This window comes from Hippocampus bargibanti, linkage group LG19, assembly GCF_051943395.1.
Source record: "Hippocampus bargibanti isolate YZ-2025 linkage group LG19, ASM5194339v1, whole genome shotgun sequence".
NCBI classification, from domain to species: Eukaryota; Metazoa; Chordata; class Actinopteri; order Syngnathiformes; family Syngnathidae; genus Hippocampus; species Hippocampus bargibanti.
Window position 1 is genome coordinate 4,067,501 of NC_142752.1, and position 23,014 is coordinate 4,090,514.

General features: G+C 39.1%; 1 protein-coding gene across 1 annotated transcript in view; it reads right to left on the minus strand.

The window, feature by feature from the left end:
- The window catches only part of fig4a (FIG4 phosphoinositide 5-phosphatase a), a 32,124-nt gene extending 9,248 nt beyond the window's left edge, over window positions 1-22,876 (minus strand). Inside the window, exons 1-21 of the mRNA XM_089022636.1 lie at window positions 22,698-22,876; window positions 22,502-22,591; window positions 21,660-21,758; window positions 21,199-21,322; window positions 19,874-20,030; window positions 19,739-19,789; window positions 18,504-18,667; window positions 18,291-18,419; window positions 17,093-17,193; window positions 15,695-15,857; window positions 12,627-12,724; window positions 7,665-7,798; window positions 6,982-7,098; window positions 5,744-5,789; window positions 5,249-5,397; window positions 4,452-4,618; window positions 3,146-3,284; window positions 1,885-1,943; window positions 1,211-1,358; window positions 1,052-1,135; window positions 1-191 (exon numbers count right to left, since the gene is read on the minus strand). The exon at window positions 1-191 is cut by the window's left edge and continues 8 nt beyond it. Of these exons, the coding sequence (XP_088878762.1) occupies window positions 1-191; window positions 1,052-1,135; window positions 1,211-1,358; window positions 1,885-1,943; window positions 3,146-3,284; window positions 4,452-4,618; window positions 5,249-5,397; window positions 5,744-5,789; window positions 6,982-7,098; window positions 7,665-7,798; window positions 12,627-12,724; window positions 15,695-15,857; window positions 17,093-17,193; window positions 18,291-18,419; window positions 18,504-18,667; window positions 19,739-19,789; window positions 19,874-20,030; window positions 21,199-21,322; window positions 21,660-21,758; window positions 22,502-22,564 (2,383 nt within the window). The 5' untranslated portion in view covers window positions 22,565-22,591; window positions 22,698-22,876. The remainder of the gene's footprint in view (window positions 192-1,051; window positions 1,136-1,210; window positions 1,359-1,884; window positions 1,944-3,145; window positions 3,285-4,451; window positions 4,619-5,248; window positions 5,398-5,743; window positions 5,790-6,981; window positions 7,099-7,664; window positions 7,799-12,626; window positions 12,725-15,694; window positions 15,858-17,092; window positions 17,194-18,290; window positions 18,420-18,503; window positions 18,668-19,738; window positions 19,790-19,873; window positions 20,031-21,198; window positions 21,323-21,659; window positions 21,759-22,501; window positions 22,592-22,697) is intronic.
- Between the last annotated feature and the right edge of the window lie 138 nt (window positions 22,877-23,014).

A 23,014-nucleotide genomic window follows, 5' to 3' on the forward strand; every position in this document is an offset into this window, starting at 1 on the left:
CATGACTGCATTCTCCAGAATCGGTCCAAAGTTTGACAGGGGTGGAGCGCTGCGAGACGGAGGCGTCGTCATCGCGGTCTTCTTCAGAATCGTCTTCGGAGGAGCTAGAAATGGCCTCCTCGCTGGGCGGTGGGGGCGCGCTGGCCGCCGTCTTCCTGTGTACCACCGTCTCCTCCTTGTTGCTCTTATTGCTACGGGAAAAGCACCAACAGGTATTTGATCACGTTTTGGGGAGAGGGGGGGGGGGGGGGGGGGGTTAAAGTTCAAGTAAGGTGAATAAAAACAAAACAAAAAACAGGTTCATATGTAAAATGTCGACAAAGTTGCATGGCGGCGGTTTGTCAAATTAATCAGGTCAGTCACGAACGAGACTGAAAACCGTTTCATAGTTGATGAAGATTTGGGAGTCATTTTTCAAAGTAGTTTGTCTCACCGCTATTCAAAAGAGATTAGGAAGAGAGATCCATCCATCAGCCCTAATGGCAAACTGAGATTTTGGTTTTTCTTGGTGGGGTCGGGGGGTTGAATGACAGTCGGCTCAGCACTCATAAAAGTTCAACCATTACTGCTGTGTTCCCCTATCTTTCATCTTTCCGTACAGGCTGGTTACATGTTTGAAGGTACATCACATAGGTACTATGGTCAAAGTGAAGTGAGGAGCTTCATTTTGAGTAGTCATGCTCAGCTGCACTTGTACTTTTGAATTGCTGATTTGATTATTGGTCCACTGCCGACGACTTGCACACTGCAAGAATCAAGACAAGGGTGGTAAATAGAAAATTCTACTGGACCCTCCGCACCCTGCCCACCACCTTTTCCAGCTACTTACAAATTCCGTGTGTGTTCTACATACTTGGCCAATAAAGATGATTCTGATTCTGATCTGACATTTTTAGATTGTGAATATTGTGAAGTCTTGGTAACAAGCAACTATGTCAAAGTAAGTTTAAGAGCTTCATTTATACCAAAAAATTGTTTTGCTGCCATCCTGTCAATCATTTTGAGGTCAATTATGTACTTTGACGATAGAAGTATGGATGCAGAGATTCACCCCAGCACGGATTTGGCTGTCTCCTCCGGTTTGCGGACAGTGAACGGGCTAGGATCCACTCCGACCGATTTGGGCATGAACTCCCTGTAAGTGAGAAGTGAGAGGTTAGCATAGCGGAGTTAGCATCGGCGTCATAGATAGCAAGAGATGCCGTCGCACCGGGCCGAGTTGGTCATGGCTTTGCAGAAGGTGTCGTCGAAGGAGGTGAGCTCGTAGGGTTTGAAGAACTCTGTGTAGATGTCGATACTCTCCTCGAAGCGGTTCACTCGCTTCACCGATAATTTCTTCATGGTTTCGTCGCACGGGACTGCCAAGCAAATTGATTTTTTTGCAAAACCTTTCACATAGCGGTCATAATTATTTTCCCGAAAATGACAATTTCATTTCAAGGGAATCAATGAAAATGATTCTTCAGCCGTCATCTGGACTTCTTTGAATGTGTTGGACGTTTGGCTTCTTATCCAAGAAACTTCGTCAGCAAACTAAAGTCTTACTGGTAGTTTAGGCCCTATATATATATAGCTATACCTACATATATTGATATATCTATACCTATATATATTTATATATATATAGGTATATATATTGCTGACGAAGTTTCTTGGATAAGAAGCGAAACGTCCGACACCTTCAAAGAAGTACAGATGACGGCTGAAGAAACCTTTTCATCGATGGACCACTCCTGTACAACTGAGAGCTTACACAGACGTATTTCAAGGGAATCCATTTTTTTTAATTGTGAAAACTTTCTTGCATCACATTTTCCAATTTGACTCCACCAGAATTTCCTTAACTTGTGCAAAATTATCCTGCAAAGCGCATATCGCTGTTACCTTCATCAAATGCGATAGGCAAGTAAGACAAGACTCCCTCTGACCACCACAACGTGTAGCTGCGAAAAGACAAACAAACAAACAAACAAACAAACACAAAAGAGAAAATGCTTAAATGTCAAGCGGCTTGGACTCTGGGGGCGACATAGACAGTAACCTATATAATAAAACTGGTTCTGACAGGAACACGGACGGATCACGCCCAACGCTCTTGTGCATCATTCATTATATTTTGTGTGATCAATTGGCATGAATTCATTGAGTGTGATGATGACCCTCTTGTGTGTGTTTGTGTGTGTTTACATGAATTCAGATGCGACCGAGTTAATTTCTGGGAATAAAGGCTGAGCCACCTCGACCCATTGTGGGCAAATGAACCGGCCAGTAGCGGGAAAGTAGGTCTACTTTTGTGTCAGCACAAAGATAACTGCATGCAAACAAAACATTTTTTATCAAGCTTGACCAAGCGTGCAAAGCAAAAGACAGAAAAATCATCATGGAACAGCAACTTGGCCTAGTTTTTATATTTACAAAGAAAAAAACAAATTATCTCTACACAACCACAAAAAAAATCTATTTATCTATCCATCCATCCAATAAATTATGTCTGTAATAAATTATATATTTAATAAATTATCTATATATCAACAAATCAATCTATGTATCTAGCTAGCTAGCTTGCTAGAAACCTAGCAAGCTAGATACCTATTCCGGATAGTTAAAATGATACAAAAAAACGAACCATTTTTTTTTGTATTAAAAAATGCTGAGCATAACAATGGAAATAAATATATTGCATTGATTTATTAAAAGTTTGTATTATAAAATAACCCTTTTTTCTTTTTTGATGTACAAAAACGGGGACAGAAATTTTGGCGTTCAATAATTTAGGTAGAAATACCAAAACTGGATTGTAACAAAACCAAAATTAGCTGTATTATCTTTCTTTCTGATAAAAATTATATACTATATTTTCCGGAGTATAAGGCGCACTTTCAATAAATATTTTTTTTCTCAAATATAATAAGTCAGTATACAAATGTTTTGTGATTATAAGGCACACCACATTATAAGGCACACCTGCGTACAAGGCGCAGGGTGATCTTTTGAAGAAAATTAAGGCTGTGGGATAAGCCTTATACACCGAAAAATACAGTGTATAATTCAAATACAGTATTAAAAATCTCCAAGTATAAAATCAAGGATATTATTCGCTTCCCAAATATTTGGCCAAATGCAAATACATTTTTTTGTGTGTTACCTGCGTCTATCCAAGGGAAGGGCCATTGTGCTTTTCTGATGCAGGTAGTAGTCCGTCGGCAGGTCCCACAGGTGAGGCCTGTTCTCTGTTGGTTGGTATACTTGGAGAAACAAGTTGATGGCGTCCTGTCTATCCGCATCTGGAAAGCACAACCAGGAGAGCAGCCACCAAAATAAAAAAATCAATAAATGAAGAAATAAATATATACATAAATAAATAAATACATTAATGAAGAAATGAATGAATAAATGAATGAATAAATAAATAAATAAATATTAATAATAATAAGTATAAGTATTAGTATTCAAAGAAAAATGAAGATCAATATGAGAAAAGTCTTAAATGAAAATAACTGCTCTTGCCAGTATTAAGTCATAGCTTGTGATAGCACAATTCAAAATGTGACTGGAGTTTAGACCTTCAAAATAAAGTTGCATGAGGAGAATAACATTTTACACACCGAAAAAAAAATTATATGATTCTATGACCATTTTACAAAAAAATAGCATTTTAATCCTGAAAACATGCCACTGTTGTGAATTAACTTATTTAGGAGAAACTATTATGTATATATATTACCCTATTATTATTATTATATTATTATTTACTATTAAATGGTGAGTATAGTTTTTGCTTTTTTTGAATGTCGCTGTGCCGATGACCATTTTGTGTATGGGAGCCTTTTACTGAGTAAATTGCTTGTTCTGTAGCCACAAAGGGACATAAGTCTTCTTGTGCCGGTCCCAAGCCCGGATAAATACAGAGGGTTGTGTCAGGAAGGGCATCCGACGTAAAAGCTTGGCCAAAACAAACATGCGGATCAAACCTCTAAAGATGGTAGACACCGATTTGCTGTGGCGACCCCTTGAAGGGAAAAGCCGAAAGGAAAAGAAGAAGATTATAATTATTATAATATTATATATATATATATATAACTATTTAGGGGAAAATTTGGATTTTCCGAGAAAGAAAACATATAATTCAAGAATGGTATTGCAATATTAGATGTAATATTGCCAAATGCATAATCTTATATCAAAGTATGGACATTTACAGGTGTATATTTACATTATGTAAAAATATAGTTGTTTTTCGCCCTTTAAAAAAAATCACATTAATAAACTCAACACACTATCTATTGTAACAATATTTCTACTCCCAATAAAAAATAAAAATCCAAAATTGGATTGAAAAATCTGAAAATGTTACTTTGCAGACCTATAACTACTTTTTTTGCTCATAAATGACTTCATTTCCATGACAACGCGAGCGCCTGGCGTCTTTGTCTCTCTCTCCTCACACACACCTGAAAAAGCGTTGCTGTAGTAGCGCGACAGCGTTTGCATGATGTCCTTGGAGTGTTGAGTCCATGGCGCAATTTTTCGATAGGTCTTAACCCGGTGTACAAGTTGCGAGCCGCCGTACTGCAGCGAAAGCGTGTCACCGTGGTCCTCGTATAACTCTTCAAACAACCTAAAAAAAAAGCAGAAAAGGAAACTGATTTAAATATATATATATATATATATATTGAGTTAGTTGCTATGCTAGTTTGTTTCTTCTTAGTTAATTCTTAGCATTTTTTTAAACATTTTGGATCATGTGCTAAGCAGCTAAGCACATGATCCAAATCAAAATGTCATCCGATTTATGAAGTATACGGGGGAGTGTATTATTTGGGGCGCCTGTGCTTATTCAGAAGTTGGATGCATTGCCATCAAAAGAAAAAAAGAAATCAAAGCTCTAAAGGGGGTCACGCTAGGAGACTATCCAGAGGAAGGAGACAATTTCAGATTGTCTAAAAATGGTTAGAATTTACAATTAAAAAAAATTGGTTTGTATATATATTTCCTAAAACCAGTTTATTCAGGGTTCACGCCTGAGGACAAATAGTGAAAAGATGCAAAGCAAACTACATTAGGGGAGATTTGAGCGTATAGATTAGGTGATTAAAGCCGCTGTGCATAATTTTTCTGCTTCTAATTTGCAAAGGCGTATTCATTGAAAAAGCCCGAATTAGCAAGTACACATATTGACAAACACAACTGTACATGTGGTGGCCATTTATTTGTTTTAAGATACTAATTGGAAAAAAAGGAGCATTACCTCACACAATCGGTGTCAAACTGGAGTTTGGGCTTGTCAATCATTCCTAGTGCGTAGAGTTGATAGGCAAGTGCGCACTTGCCCACCATGAACTGGGCAGTGTTGGTTCGGTCCAGGCAGTCAACACAGTTGGTTCTGAGCACGCCGGTCTGGACAGATGGCGGATGAAAAATTACATTTGGAGATTAAAAACAAAAAACAAACAAACAATACTGTAGTGCTAGAATTGTTTTTAGTGTGTGTGTGTGTGTGTGTGTGTGTGTGTGTGTGTGTGTGTGTGTGTGTGTGTGTGTGTGTGTGTGTGTGTGTGTGGGGCATATGGTAGAGTGGGAGGGTCCTCTTTTTTCGGTTCAATTTCGACTGCATACAATTTGACTTGCATATATTTGTATGAAAAGTGCATTATAAATAAAGTTTGACGGCTGGATTTTTATTTTTATTTTGCGATAACATTACTATATCGGAAAAAAAATCCCCACAATGCACCAGACTGACCTGTATTCGCCCACTGACAGAAATGCTTCCACCCAAATCTCCCCATCTGTTGAAAAAAAAAATACTTTAACAGCAGCTGAAGCTGGAACAAAGCACTAACGTGGCAAAAAGGGAAATGCTGCCTCTTGTGGAAGGGAAAAAAACATTTCCAGAGGCTATGGCCAGCGCTTTACCAGCACTCAAGCATGAAAAAAAAAACAAAACCGGGAAAGGCGCTCGACGTCTTATTTTCAATTCCCAAATAAATTTGTGGATGGCAGTGAATGAGTTAATGTTACTTGTTCTTTGCAGAGGATAAACTACACATGCCTGTGAGTATTGTTGAATTATTTTGAAACAAGTTATTTCAAACACATTTATGAATCTTTGATTGGTTTCAATTAGCTCATTCACGTCATGCTTTTCAATTCCCCGAATTGGGGCGGTGCGGTTAAAGCTTCGGTCAAACCTCTGGCACTGTTTTTCCCTCCCACGAGGGGGCCTTTTGTAGAGCTGCCCCCATTTCAAGCTCATGTAACTCTAAAACACATATAATTTAAGAATTAACTGTTTTTTTTTCTAATGAAAGAAGAGAGTCTAAGGTTTCTTACGCTCCATTGAATGTTGATGTAGTCCTAAAACTCAATATTCTGTGGGTCCTGGAATTTGAGCGACAACGACAAAAACCCTGGCACTGGAGTGGACACATTTTTGCACATCGTCTTACAGTGAATGTTTTTCAAGACCAATTCGCTACAAAACAAATATTTATAAAAGCATTTCAAAACAATCCGCTTTACGTCAAAAGTGGCCTTTGACGACAAATGTTTTACCCCCTTCGGTTTTAGGATGTAAATAAAGTCAAACAGGGACGCGTCAGACATAGGACACTGCTAATCAATGCCTGCGCTTTTATGTAACACTCAACGCAAGTGATTAACGTGCAGACGAAGGCGGTAGACTGGCGTACGCTACACAGGCGGCAATCTACTCAGCTCGTTATGGGGGAACATTGACGGCGACGCAACCACCGCTGGACATAATTTACATTAAGTATTCAGAGTGGCAAGGAGGTAGGGTGAAAAAAAAGTGCTGATTTATGTATTATCTGAAGTATGTTTGGATGTAAATGGAGGCGAGTGGGAGAAAGCTGGATGCACTTTTGCTGTTGCTTCTGAAAATAATATAGCAGCAGAAGAAAAAAACATTTTTGGAAAGGCACACACACAATAACAAGCTCATGAAAGAGTGAGTCTTACCGTTCATCCGGATGAATAGTGTGACAGTAGAAATCGGATCTATTCACGAAAAACCCGGTACGCTTCACGACATTCTCCGCAATCATACTCAGACGGTCCAAAACGTTGCATAATTTACTGGGAAATAAAGAGAAATATTCGGTTAAAACATTTATCATGAAGCAAACAAGTATTGTAATACAGTGTGCAAGCATTTTTTTTGGTGTCATATCAAAATAATTTCCAGGATAAATGATTTTAATATCATATGCCCAATGCAGAAAACTGTTTAAAGGACACCATTTTTTTTGTTTCCCAACTGACATCAGAAAAAACGTTTTATAGCATCTAAAATACCCAAAACACATAGGCTGATATTTTTAGTCAAATGCAAAATATCAATAAAAATGACTTAAAGTGTCCCAAAACTACTTCAAAATGACCTCAGAAAGTTTCCGTTTGAGAAGGTCCCGCCCCCTTGTTCGTGACATCTCGAAAACAAGACTTCCTGAATAATCAGCGCGAGTCTTAAAATGTAAAATATAGCTATACGCGGTGGAATCTTTGTAAAATACGCTCAGTAGAAGTCATTTAAAGTGATTTTACAAATTATGGACACAACTTGTCCGGAGGCATCAGTTGTCCTTCAAACAATCGGGAAAAAAAAGTGTGAATGAGTGTGGTGGTGCTGCTTGTATTTCAACCTCTTGGTGTAGCGCGCCATGTCCCAGGCGATATACTCAATGCCGTGCTGCTGCGGTAAGAACTGGTTGAGGTTGATGACGGCGGGGTAGAGCTCCTCGCTCAAAATCTTCTCATGTTTTCGTTTTTCTCGTTTCTACGTGGGCACAAACACATGTATTTTTTTTAGTGCATAAGGCTTTTGTGCATAAAAATAAACATTTAACAAAGGAACAAAACTGCTAAACAAGAAACTAACATTAATTCATTCGCTGCCAAACGATGTGCTAAAATGTGTCCACTCCAGTGCCAGGGTTTTTGTCATTTTCACTCAAATTGCAGGACCCACAGAATATTGAGTTTTAGGACTACATAAACATTCAATTCGGCATAAGAGACTTTAGACTCTCTTATTTCATAAGAAAAAAAATGAGTTAATTCCTAAATTAGGAGGGTCTGGAGTTATCCGAGCTTGAAATGGGGCCAGCTGTCCAAAATACAATACAATACAATACATATATATTGATTTATATAGCGCTTTAACAAAGGCTGAAGCTGAAACAAAGCGCTAACATGGACAAAAGCCAAACGTTGTGCCCCTCATGGAAGTGAAAAACACAACACCCGCAGATTTTTTTTTCATTAACAGGCAACACTAGGTTTGTCCATCCCTATTAAAAAAATTGGCAAAATAATTTTTCTGCATGATTTGCACCAAAACTTTCTTTGCTTTTTGCTCAGAAACAGACATGGCTTCTCATGTTGCTTAAAAAAAGAAGAGAAAGAGGTTAAAAACAAACTTTAATTAGTTTTTAATGAGTTTAATCAGCTGTTAGTATTTATTAAATTAATAATAATAATAATAATAATAATCATAATACATTTAATTATTAAGCGCCTTTCAAAACACTCAAGGACATTGGATTGGATGTACCTTTATTCGTCTTGCAGTGGAGAAATTTACATTTTAAAGCAGCAAAGTAATGAAAGGAAGAGGAAAGGAAAGAAAGAAGTAGAAAAACAAAATACAGGAGCTGCTGGAAAAGCTCTCACCATAAATAAACCATTTTATTTATGGTTTTATTGTTCTGGTGTTTCTTGTTCTTTTAATTGTAAAGTGTCCTTGGGTGTTTTGAAAGGCCCTTTTAAATCAAATGTATTTTATTTTATTTTATTAATTTATTTATTTATTTATTTATTTAATTTATTCTGGTGAAAGAACACCGTCTACTCAAAACCCACCTATTTAAAATTGCAATTTCTGTGTATTTATGTCTATTTATAACTGTTTTATTTATTATTGTATCTATGCTTATCTGTGAGTGTCCTTGAGAGATTTGAAAGGCGCTTGAAATAAAATGTATTATTATTATTATTATTATTACTTTTTTGGGGGGGGGGTCATGTTTGCATCAAAATAGGGAACTCGACTTGGGAAAAAAAAACACATTGACATCTAATCAAAAAAAAGTTTCTGAAACTTTGAGGCACCCCATTGTCAGCTGTTTTTGTACTACTACTACTACTACTACTACGACTACTAATTATAGTACATCATTGCATGTACTCATCAAGGACCAAAACGCCTTCAACAGCCGCCACGGTGAGCCCTTTACCTGCACATCTTATTCCCGCACGGAGTGTATGCCAATCATGTGTCATTTATAACACGCTCCATTAGACTGTCTTTTACATGTTCTGTTCTCCTCGTCCGCCTTGTTGAGTGCACTTGTCCCAACGATCATACGGCGTGATCACAGGCTTGGTTGAATCATTGAACAGATCTAATCCCCCCCCCGCCACTCCCACCCCACCTGCGACATCATCGCAGCAACTGTTAAATAACACCCGTGCACGGGTTATGCAGTCTGGCACGCACACGCGTGCAGGCGGACAAAGAAAAGTGGAGATAATGAATTTTTAAAAAACGAGAAGCTGATGAGAGGCAATTAAAGGCGCACATGGACTTGTTAAAGCGCACATGCACATTTGTCGCGGTTCCAAAATTGGCACATAATCACGATGAGTTTTACCGGGCAAAAGTATTGAGACGTGCAGATTCATTTAAACAAAAGTCAGGATTCTGTATTAATTTCATTTTGAATCTGTTTTTGTTGTTTCAAAAGCATCCGTGCTAATGTGCGCTGCTCCTCCAAAGTACATGGCTGTGAAAAGAGAACTTGTGTGTCCCTTTTCTTTGAGCCAAAGGTTGGATTGGATTGGATTGAATTAGCCTTTATTAGTCTCGCAGTGGAGAAATTTAAATTTCACAGAAGCAAAGTGATGAAAGTAGGAAGAAAGAAAAGGAAGAAGTAGAAAAAACAAAATACAGGAGCTGCTGTCAAGGCAGCCACTCTTGCGACACCATCTTGAAGTCCAAACAACAATAACAAAAAAACGAAATAACAAATAAAAAATAACAAAAGACACACATTCAATCTTCAACACTTTCCGCACCCTCTTTGTTGTATTAAGCCGTTCTAGATGAAAGAGGAAAGGATCAAAGCGTCCTTTTCACCACTGGATCAGGAATGTCGTGGTGAAATGAGCACGTCTGTCCACAAGCTAAATGTTGAAAGCAAGCACAAAGCTGAAGCATCCATTGACGCAAAGAGATTGTCTCACATCTCCTCTCCCACGTAAATCCACTTCAATTCCAAGCCGCAACAGTTCCACATACGCATGGTTGCTCTGCACTGGACACTGGTCACTCAAAGTGACAAAAAAAAAAACACGAAAACAACAAAACAAGCAAGATGGTAGCCGACTCGGACGCCATTGTGTCAGCAGGTATGCTAAAAAGCTCATTTTACAATGACATGGGTCACGAGACAGATCCCAGGGGGACACCCTGACCACAGAGAGAAATTGAAGGACTCCCACAAAAATTTCAGGCTGAAGAATACTTTTTGGATCTTCATTTTACTTCACATTTGTAATACAGTAAAGTCTCGTTATATCGATATTCTCGGGAGTCGGAAAAAATATCGATAAAACCGGACTATCGATATATCCGATCCTGCGGCATGTAAATTTTCTCCTTGTGTTCATAGAAATAGTATCGTAATAAGCAGTACTATCGATATAACCGATATCGATATAACGAGACTTTACTGTATATAATATAGTTTTAATATGGACACAATGTAACGTGTGTAACAAAAAAACATGTTTACTATCAGTAGAAATAATTTGAATAGCGTTAATGACAAACAAAGAGGATTTTTGTTTTTCATTTGAAAGCCCAATCGTGGAGTAAACAAGCACTTTGTCATTTTGTGGCGATGTTCGATGAAAACAAATTCATCATTAACTGCTCATTAAAGCAGCTGCGAAAGTCAAAAGGGATGCACATGCCGAGCCATGTGCACGTTTCAACTTCCTCGGAAGCCACCACAGGACCAGCTCGGAAATGAGGAAGCTATATATTTACCGATAATTGCTTCTTATTTTATTTGTCTAACTGTCCGTTGGGTGTAAGGCACAGCGGCGTTGTTTACGGCGACGGGGTCCACTACTATTCATGTGCATAGTTACACACACACAAAAAAAAAGATCACATGGCCGAAGCTTGTGTGGATCTCAAAGGCCAGCGATTGGCTCCCCCTCGCACGCTCACGGTTCCCCTGGCCAGAAACAACGTGAGCCTGAAACCCAAACCGGAGAAGAGTGTGCGGCAGAGATGTGTGCGCTCCCCATTGTGCGAGGCAATGCGGCGCAATACAAATGAGAGATTGCCGCGTGAGACCGATGTGACAAAGGAAGCCGGCGGTGCATTTTCGCAGGCAATTTCGGATGTGATTTTTTTTTTTTTTTGCATTCAGGTGCAGAGAAATGTCGCGTTTCTTCTTAGTCCATTTCTAATGGACCAACTGCAGTGACATTTGCAAGTCTGCTGTTGAGCTCGACGCCGAGTCACCTCGCACTTTCCGAGTATATCCCCAACGAGCAAAGACATTCGAGAAAATAGGTGGAGGAAAGCTAATACGTTCTTTTAGCGCTTACATAGTTAGAAGTCACGCTGTTGCATTCATTTCACAACTTTTCGCTGACATTTAGATGGTAACCACAATTCACGCAAGCCCAGGGTGCAAATTCCATACAGAAAATTTAAGCCCCTTGCCTCCAGACTCAGACCTGTGACTTAAAGGACAACCGACGTCACTTTTTTGTTTTTTAACTGACATCAGAAAAACGTTTTATAGCATCTAAAATACCCAAAACACGCAGTATGATATTTTTAGTCAAATGCAAAACGTCAATAAAAATGACTTAAAGTGTCCAAAATCTGCAAAAAAATTGAGCTGCGAATTGGCCATTTTCAGAAAGTCCCGCCCCCAATTCGTGACGTCACGCCAAGACGTCTTGCAATTATGAATATGATTCAAATAGTTCTGAAGAGGAAAGCATACATGTTTGCCATCGATTAAAGAAGTCCTTTCGTGTCATTTTGAGGCATCTGGACTGCAATGTAACGTCCCACAAAAGAGGCAGAAAAATGGCGACCAGTTCCTGTGAGGAATGAATCAGCCCGTTTCCACAGGCTGATATATTCCTTGCATGGAGCTTGGACTCCCTCTGCTGGCGGCTTTTGGATGTAACACAAGATTTTTTTAAAAAAACAGTACAGCAAAATACATTGACGTGATGGAAAGATGCTACAATGCGTCTTTTTTACGGTCAGGAGGCGGTCCTTTTCTGACGTCACGTGAGGACTCGTCACCAACTCAAAAACAAGACTTCCTGAATGTTCAGCGTGAGTCTTAAAACGTAAAATATAGCTATATGCGGTGGAATCTTATTAAAATACACCCAGTCGAAGTCATTTGAAGCCATTTTACAAATTATGGACACAACTTGTCCGGAGACGTCGGTTGTCCTTTAACTGTCCATTCCTCAATGTATTCATTCATTGCGGGGGTGCTGATAAAGCGCTGATCAGACCTCTGGGAATGTTTTTCCCTTCCACGAGTTTATTAGCCTACCTTGACCAGGTTAAGGATGATGATGGGTGATCCAAATCGCTGGAGCATCTGGTCAAAATGAAGGCCGGCAACGTGCGCATATGGATCTGCTTGGTCCACTATCAGAGAGAATCAAATGACAAAAATCAAGGCTAGTTTTTTTTTAGGGGCTATGCTAAATTCATTGGAATTTTTTTGATTGTCATACAAATGACCAGCAAAAATAGCGCTAATGTTAGGCAAATATTCTCATTTCCTGCATAGTGGAGGGAAGAGTGGACTGATATTGTACACAAACAAATTACACGACAATTACAGAAATCAAATATCGAATGATCATTATTATTATTTTATAATAATAATAATAATAATAATAATAATAATAATAATAATAATAATAATAATAATAATACATTTCATTTATAAGCGCCTTTCACAACTCTCAAGGTCACTTTACAGTCACGGGATAAGTTTTTCTGTGGGTGAGCAGCGGCAGCCACACGCGGCAGCCACACGCGCCAGCGTTCACTCAACCCGGGAGAAAATAGATAGTAAGCTAGCTAGCCAGCCAGAAGATAGCTAATAGATAACCAACAGATAGCTACCTAGATAGCCAGCCACCCAGATAGCTATATAGCTAATAGATAGCTAAATAGATAGAAAGCCAGCCAGCTAGTAGATAGCTAATATATAGCTAACAGATAGCTAGCCAGATTGCTAGCCACTCAGATAGCTATATAGCCAATAGAAAGCTAAATAGATAGAAAGCCAGCCATCTGGTAGATAGCTAATAGACAGCCAACAGATAGCTAGCAAGATAGCTAGCCAGCTAATAGATAGCCAGCTAGATAGCTAGTTAGTAAATACACTTAATGTGAATACAGTTCTGAATTATGCCCAAGGCCAGATCTCCTACCAGGGGATGACAGTTTAACAGGCTGTATCTGTTCACCTCAGAATGACCCCAGATTTTCAGTGCTTCCATTGTGGGCCTTGTGTTCGGCCAACTAATCATACAAGACCATGAAACTTTTTAAATATGATAACTTGTATTCTGTCTATTTTCTATCAACAATATCCCAGTCCAAACGAAGATTGTTTGTTGCAAACGTTGATAAAATACCAATTTTGCAACAACTACTACCAACTTGGTTCCGAAAAAGCCACGTTAGGGGTGTCGTCATTTTATATCTCAGCTTGTCAGTTATTCTCATAATGTGTCACGAAATGAAACCTAATAATTTTTTTGTTTTTAATTACACGGTGCATTTCGAGGTGCATTTCTAATTAACTTTGCCCCCCCTACCTACCCCTCACGGCTGTAAGAAAGTCATCAGACGTTATAAGTAACCTTTCTTACGCAACACAATGTGCTAGTTGTTAGCGAGTCTCACACCGTATCAGATGGACACATCCATCCCAAACATCCCTGACCCACATGATGCAAAGAGCGGCCATTTCGTATCATTTGACCCGTTTAATGAAGACGATTGGATCGTCTGCCCTTTGTCATGGCTGCTCACGGGAGCAGCCGCGCTAAGCCGTGCGCAACCGAGGAAATGATAACAGCGGAGATTAAAAAAGGCAAAAAAAAGCAGTTGAGGGACAAGATGAACATTGACGCAGTTCGTTGTCTTGATGGATATTTTGTCGTGACTCTCGCGGATGTTTGAGAGTTTGTTGGACCCGAGTGACGCTTCATCTTGGGAGAGCAGTATTGTGAGATTATACAAACCTAAATTTGAGAGTAATGAAATAAAATAGAAATGCAAGATGGCGCCCGAGTAGGCAGCCATCTTGCTTGTTTTGTTGTTTTTGTGTTTTCTTTTGTCACTTTGAGTCGTTGTGCATTACATTGAACGCATCTGGATTGTTTTTCAGCATTTATGGCCACGACATTCATCAAGGAGACTCTGCTACTCTGCTGAGCGGTTGCGCCTTTTTGGCAGCACAAATATGCCAGCACCGTTTTTGATTGGGAGGAATGTCGGTGCCATTTGGCTGTCATCGTTAGACAGCTCTGGGGTGATTGAGCTGTTTTTTTAAAAAGCGCCTGTAATGGTCAGCATTTTCACAGCCCCGCTTTGTTCAGCGGAAAGGTCGGTTGCTGTCGGACAGTGTGTGGAACTGTCGCGGCTTGGAATTGAAGCGGATTTACATGGGACAGGAGATGCGAGACAATTTCTTTGCGTCAATCGATGCTACAGCTTCATGTTTGCTTTCAACATTTAGCTAGTGGGCAGACGTGCACATTTCACCATGACGTCCCTGATCCACTAGTGAAAAGGACGCTTATATCCTCTCCTCTTTCATTTAAAACTGCTTCATACAACAAAGATCGTGCAGAGACATCTTAAAATTGAATGAATGTCTGTGTATTTTGTGCTATGTCACATTATTTATTTAGTTTTTTTGTTGTTTTGACTTCAAGATGGCGCCCGAGAATGGACGCCTCTACAGGAGCTCCTGTATTTTGTTTTTTTTCTACTTCTTACTTTCCTTTCATCAGTTTGCTGCTGCGGAATGTAAATATCTCCACTGCGAGACTAATAAAGGCTAATCCAATCCAACTTTATTCAAAAAAGACTTGAGAAGAAACCCCCCCACAAAAAATAATCATTATTGTATATATATATATATATATATATATTTTGTTATATTATAAATATATATTTTTTGGGAGGGGGGTTGGCGGTTCGACTCTTGGGATTACATAAGGAGTGATTTATAATAGAAGGCAACTGAATTGACTCTGACATTTGGAGGCCAAGAAAGGACAAAGTACACATGGTCACACCGAAACAAGTAATGACAGGGAGCGAAGTTGGCTCAGCGTGATGAGGTAAATCGTTTTTTTTTTTTTTTTTTCAGAAGCACAAAAGTCATCTCGGGATGACTGCAGCCCTGCTTTTGTGTCACAAGAGATAAAAGATGAGGATGTCCTGCCACGAGGGTTCCCGTTGAGGAAAAAAAAGGTCCTTAGCAAAGGCTATTCCCTTGCGTTGATATATTTTGTTGACCAGATGCCACTGGTATACAATTTTTGGGATTATCAATATTGAAACAAACCAAAAAGAATAAAAACTTACATCGTATTGGAGGTTTGGGCATCATCGTGGAAATGTCCTGGGACCAGTAAAGCGGGACTGAACCTCGCGTTTGCACGTATGAAGAATAACTTCCCGCTGAGAATGACATCACGGAGGCATCGTGGACAATCTGCTCCGTTTCCACCTCATTTGCTACGTCCCCCTGCGTGAGCGCCACACACAAAAAGCTCACAGTCGGCCATCGTCATAATCCTCATTGTTAGATTGGAACATCTTTTCATTGATTCATTTTCATTCAAAATTGCCCTCGAATGACTTTGGGCGATCGGCTGCTTTCACCCTGGATTGAATTTTTGGCATTTTCAATGACCCGAACTGACATACAGCCTTGACCGTAAAATGAAAGAGAAACTCAAAGCTTGAGGAGCCCGCGATGAGAAGAAAAGAGCGTCAGAGCAGAACTCTGGAACTGTCGCGGCTTGGAATTGAAGCGGATTTACGTGGGACAGAAGAAGTGAGACAATTTATTTTTGTTAATGGATGCTACTGCTTCGTGTTTGCTTTCAAAATTCATCTTGTGGGCAGACGTGAACATTTCAACATGACGACCCTGATCCACTGGTGAAAAGGACGCTTTTATCCTCACTTTCATGTGGAACTGCTTCATATAAGAGGGTGCAGAAACATCTTAAAATTAAATGACTGTCTTTGTGTTGTCATATATTTTGTCCTTTTGTCTTCAAAATGGCGTGGCGAGACTGGCTGCCTTTACAGCAGCTCCTATATTTTGTTTTTCTACTTCTTCTTTTCCTTTCTCTTCCTTCCATCACTTTGCTGCTGTGAAATGAAAATTTCTCCCACTGAGAGACTAATAAAGACTAATCCAATCCAATCTAATCCAATCACGTCACATGACACGAACGGGGATCATGATCTAAATCACTGATAGGCCCGGTAAGAGGCGTAAAGTGAAAACAGAAGATGCCAGAAAATGTGAACAAAGCCCACCACTTTAAAAAGGCTACACATTGTCAGGAGCACTAAACAGGAAGAAGCACTAACCAGGATTAATAATTCCACTACCGCTGCCCAGGTCAACACCACCTGAGTTTTGTTTCCCAGGTTAACCCTTTCAAAGTTAAAAACGTTGAAAACAGTTGAAAGTAAGATTTCAAGCACTTTGAAAAAAATGACTGATTGAATGAATGATTACATCGCTAAAAAGCAACCTGGCGTGTTTGCAACTGAAAAGAAGCAACATAAAAGCAGTTGCTCCCTCCCTCCCACGCGCTGTGACACTCATGCATAGTCAAGGGAGAGCCCACAGATCAAATAAATCCTCCCCACCATCAACAAAATGAGTCATTCCAATCAAGCTGTTGGACCTGGGCCTTGTGCCTTAGTTTTCCTTGGTTGCCCCCCGCAACCAGTTTGTACCTCGCAGTTGGCTCCTCTTTTCAGGAAGCGGGTGCCAGCAAATTTGCTGGAGCGCCTAGCGATGAGGGTGATGTGCACCGGGCGGCCGTAAATTAAAAGCTCTGCGATTGGAGGGGTGAAGGAGTCAAAATTGGAACACGGCTGACAGATGTCAGCCACTTATGGACATATAGCATTCAACGAATAGACCGATATGCAGTAAGATCGAGTTTGCTAGCTAGCTAGCTAGCAAACAAGCTAGCTAGCTCATCGTTTCGCTAGAATGCTAGACAGATAGTTTGTACCCAGAACAGACAGTCAAACCTCGATTTTTGAACGTCATGGTTCTCGACCAAAAATGTGGGGGTTTTCATGCCTCGGTTGACAACCGAAAATGGGTTCTGGACCAAACTGAGTGCACCATAATGCACCACCCGACTCCCCTCCGCTTCCTGATACGTCACTTGCTTCTGTCATGTATCATTGTGACGGACGACTTATCCTTGTGAGGCGTTCCATTATGAGCAGGTGTGTTTGTATTGTTAAATCATGATTAAAAAAAAAAACATTAATTATGTTGATTATAACGGCAAATATTTAGGTCTTCATCCAAATTGGTTTTCGAAAAGGTTTCTGGAATGGATTATGGTTGAAAACTGAGGTTTGACTGTTGACTGTAAAGTGGCCTTGAGAGTTTTGAAAGGTGCTTATGAATGAAATGTATTATTATTATTTTTGTTATTATTATTATTATTATTATTAGTAGTAGTAGTAGTAGTAGTCTTAGTATGATTCGTCTTATTAGTATGAATAGTATTATTAGTATTAAGTTCATCCTGTCTACTTGATATCTAATTTAAAACAGATTCTTTTCTTACAGACACTCTGACGAAGGCGGAAGTATACGCCGAAACATGTCAGGTAACACCTAAAAAACACTGTCTGTAAGAAAAGAATCTGTTTTAAATTAAAAATATAAAATTACCAGTATTACCAGTATTATCAGTATTGTCGGTATTACCATTATTATTTATCATCATCATCATCATCATCATCATTATCATCATTATTATTATATTGACAAGTTACAACCTCCCCTGTGATACTGTTCCACCCCAATTCTGTAGGTAGCAGTAATGTGACCAACTAAGTGGGTTCCACACATAGCAAATGATATTTTGTACTGGATATGGGAGATACCACAAAAATAAAAGGATACTGGACTGTCCACAAAAGCCATGGATGATATACAAGAGCCAGTCGGGATGTACGATGTCTTTGACACATTCCAGCAAGTTCCCGTTCCACACGTACTTGTAGTAGGGTTCAGCGCGCACGCCGTAAACTACTGTGGAAGAGGACAGGAAAACAGATGGGTCGTAAGAAAACATAAACAGAGGAGGGATACGGAGGATTCCGGACTTTATTTTACCTTGAGTGGGCAAACCTTCATCTTCAAATATGTCAAAGCTTTCCTGTTTGTTCTGCTTGTTTGCTTCACCCTCGACATTGGAGGATGGCGACCACCATAGTTCATAAGGCCTCTGGAGCAGCGTCAGATTGTGTTGCAGCGAATGGCTCAGGTCATAGCTGTAGCTGTGATGTAGTATATAATAAATAAGACAAATAAATAATAAACAAGATAAATAAATACAGTAAAGTCTCGTTATATCGATATTCAAGGGAGTCCGAAAAAATATCGATATAACCGGGACTATCAATATAGCCGATCCTGCGGCATGTAATTTTCTCCGTGCGTGCATAGAAATAGTATCGATATAACCGGGACTATCGATATATCCGATATCGATATAACGAGACTTTACTGTATATACTAAATAAGAACATTTTAATAAATTTAAATCACAGTGTGCACACATTCACAGGCAACAACGACACAGTGGTTGCAATACAGTAAAGTCTCGTTATATCGATATCGGATATATCGATAGTCCCGGTTATATCGATACTATTTCTATGCACGCACGGAGAAAATTACATGCAAACAGGGTCGGATATATCGATAGTCCTGGTTATATCGATATTTTTTCGGACTCCCTTGAATATCGATATAACGAGACTTTACTGTATCTGACTTATTTTTCAAACTGGGAAAACTAAAAGAGCGAAAAACAGTTTAATGCCATGCATCCACAATTAACTCATTCACTGCCATTCCTGAATTTATTCGGGAATTGAAAATATGACGTAGAGCGCCATTCCTGAATTAGTTCAGGATTTAAATGTTTGCTTGGGTGCCGATAAAGCGCTGGCCAGACCTCTGGCAATGTTTTTCACTTCCACAAGGGGGCAACATTTGTCTTTTATTTCCATGTTAGCGCTTGGTTCCAGCTTCAGCTGTTGTTAAAGCGCAATATGTATTGCATTGTAATTTGAACAGCCACCCTCATTTCAAGCTCATATAACTCCAGACTCATATAATTTAGGAACTAACTTTTTTTTCCCTAATTAAAGAAGAGAGTCTAAGGTTTCCTACGCTGCATTGAATGTTATGTAGTCCTAAAATTGAATATTCTGTAGGTCCAGGAATTTGAGCGACAATGACAAAAACCCTGGCATGGAGTAGACACATTTTTGTACATCGTCTGACAATGAATGAGTTAACTAATTGAAAATTAGTGTAAAACAACATTACCAAAAAATTACCTGAAGTAAAAGTTGCTGGATAAGTCCATGTTTTGAAAGATTCGGACATATCTGAGGAAGAGTTGAAAGATCCATCAGGTACAAATGACACAGATGAAGTCAATTGGTTCTGAACTCCAATCCACGGGGTCTTACCTGGCTTCGTCGGGGTGCGCCACTCGGACCGAGTCATTAGGAATGTAGATCATGGTTGTGTCCTCTATTTTATAAATGGAGTGACCCCCGATGTCGGCCATTTTTCGGCGTTTGGTGATTAACACAATGTAGTAGCCCTCCAGGAAGCGCACAAAGCCTGTCAAAATAACACAAAATAGAAGTTTTGCACAAAATTTACCTGGACAATGAGATTCATATTTTAATTTAATGAACCACCAATTCACAGGAAGTAAATTTGCAACAAAATGGACATTCAGGATTTACTTTTTGAGACTCTTTGTTTGGTGGTGTTCTTGTTTCTAAGCTATAATTGAGTTTAGAAAATTTCTCAGCTGTGGAAATTCTGAAATACTGTTTGAAATTAAACAGATGTTAGCCATACCAAAAAAAACTCTTTTTTTTTCCCATTACATTTCAAGGAAATAGCTCAAATCTACGAATGACTTCAGATGATTAATTCCGCTGTTAGAAAGCACCTGAAACATGTTGCTCAGCAACATAAATGCAAGACGAATCCCAGATCGACACAATTATAGCCCCCCAAAAATAAATAAATAGATAATACATAATTAAATACACAAATAAACACGTAAATAAATACATAAATACATACATAAAAACATACATAAAGAAAGAAAGATATAGATAAAGAAATAAAGAAATAAAGAAAAATACATAAATAAAAATTACATAAATAAGAAATCTCGTATGTATCTTAATGTTGGACACAAGCGCATACGTTCACAAAAAGTAGGTCACGACGACAAAGAGCTATGACATTCTCACAGGTAGTCACCCTGCCTGTATTGTAAGTGACATTTCTAGAACGATTGCAAAGGTTGATGAGATGTCACTCAAGTCACTCCTGTTTCGGGCCTGACATATATAATGTGCTTGTGACCTGATTTCCAAAACTTGAAGGAAAAAAAAAAATCGACAGAACTGTTTCACATCTTGAGAAACAATGGATGAATTTAATGTAAATCTCCCCCCCACCCGACAAAAATATTAAGGCCAATAAACATAAAAAAGCTGCGTGCATGTACATTACAGATGATGATTATGTGAAAACTGAAAAATAGAGAGCACTTTATTATCATGAATCGCATTCAACTGCCAGGTGAGCCTTCCATTGTGCTTTCCCAATTCCGGCCAGTCATCTGCAAAATCAGGTCAGCACCTGCACCTGGACAACTAAGACCTTTGTGGTGTCAAGCACATGTTTCCATTGGTGTCGCCCATAATGGTTGTTGATGCCATTGTTGCGCAAGAGCGTGACCGGAGAGCAGACGAAGCGCACGTACCCACGATGCCATCGGCTGACACGGCTCTGGAGAGGCCCGACGGTCCCTTTTGGGCGATCTTTGTCCTGTTTCCCAAGTCTAGACGACTGAGCAATTCACGCACCTCTTGTTGGTTGTAAACATGCTGCAAGAAAAAAAATGAAATAAATATACATGGAAAAAAAAGTTGAATTAACAGCTAGGGCGTTCAAAAGCATCAACTAAGTGTCAATACCATTATGTTACTATACACACAATAATGGCAGAGAATGGTAGCATGTGGTGATGAATACTTACTGGAAGATGCTTCATAATAACAATTATCATCATCATCATAACAACCCTGCATTGTTACAAACAAATTAATTCCCGGCAGCTCATAAATGGTCGCAAACACATCAAAGCAGAGGGGACAATTTGACCATACACAACCCATACAACGCCACTATTATATCATTAGCGCTGCACTAATGCTCGCTCACCTTATCATCAATGATGACCAAATCCTTTGGTTCTGTGCGGTCAATCTTCAGCACTCTGTGTTTGGTCTGAGCTTGGTTGCTTCCCACCAAAAAATACCTCTGCAAACGGGGAGTGAGTGGGGAGATATTGCATTTAATCATCTCACAAGGAACCAAACTCTTAAAACCAGTGAAAGTATATCCGGAGGGCCATTCAGCAGATGCTACTGAGAGCGGGAAAAAAAAAAATGCTGACTACAAATTAATTAGGAAACTGCACAGGTATCAACAAAGGTCACAATCATTGTGAATAAAAATGGTGGCATTTTTAAGGCGGACATTCACCCAAAAAAACTAAAAATACTAGTTTCCTTGCAGGTAATTGAACACCAAAAAGGCCACTGTCTGTAATAAAAGAATCCGTTTTAAATTAGATAATAAGGAGACAGTATGAACTTAACTAGTTTACTTGCACTAAGGACACAAGTTAAAATTAGTTGAAGTTAGGCTTTCAACATGAGCAAATTCGAATAAAAAAGCCTTTGCTGTCATCTAGTGTCCACGACCAAACCTGCAGTTGCCCTCCAGCTATGGACGGTAATAGTACAATATTGTACAGCACATATTTACGTTCTCGAAGCGTTTTTATATCGGTTGTTCTTCTCAAAGTTTACACAGCTTCATTTACTTAGTGTTTCTGACTCATAACTGCAGAAAATAAACTCATATTTTCAAACGTCCCCATTTTGGGACCAATTCACGACTTGGGTAATCATGAGAAACAAGTTATTGTTTTACATTGGCGAGTTTGGTGATAGTAGTGGATATAAAGTGATAAATTACGACATATATGATCCACTTACGGCTCTCGTCTCATATAGAACCATTCTCTGGAGCCCACTGATGACAGCTGCAGACGGAGGCATTTTGCTCAGATTGTTTGATCCAGAAAACTGCAAAAGGGCAATTGACAAAACAATTGTATTTCAATGGCTGTCTGTCTTGAAGTTCGAACTTTAAATGCGTTTGTTTGTTCGGTTGTGTGGCTAATTGACGCACCTTTAAAATTAATAGACGACGCCACTTTCCATTTCCCTCAAGGTAGCCGACATCAATGCTTAAAATATTTCATTAAAATGCATCAAGAACTCTTTCAAAAAACTCAGTGTATTTGGCGAACAACTAACAAAATTGGCTAACAACTAACAACACGATATGAATTGTTTTAATCAGGTGACAGTCATGAACCCGGAAGACGTCACTACGGCGCGCGTCGAAGACCAAAAAGAACAATTCCTTTTTTTATATACTCGTATTTTATTTTTATTTTATCTGTATTAATTTACTCATTACAATGGATGTAATATATATATTTC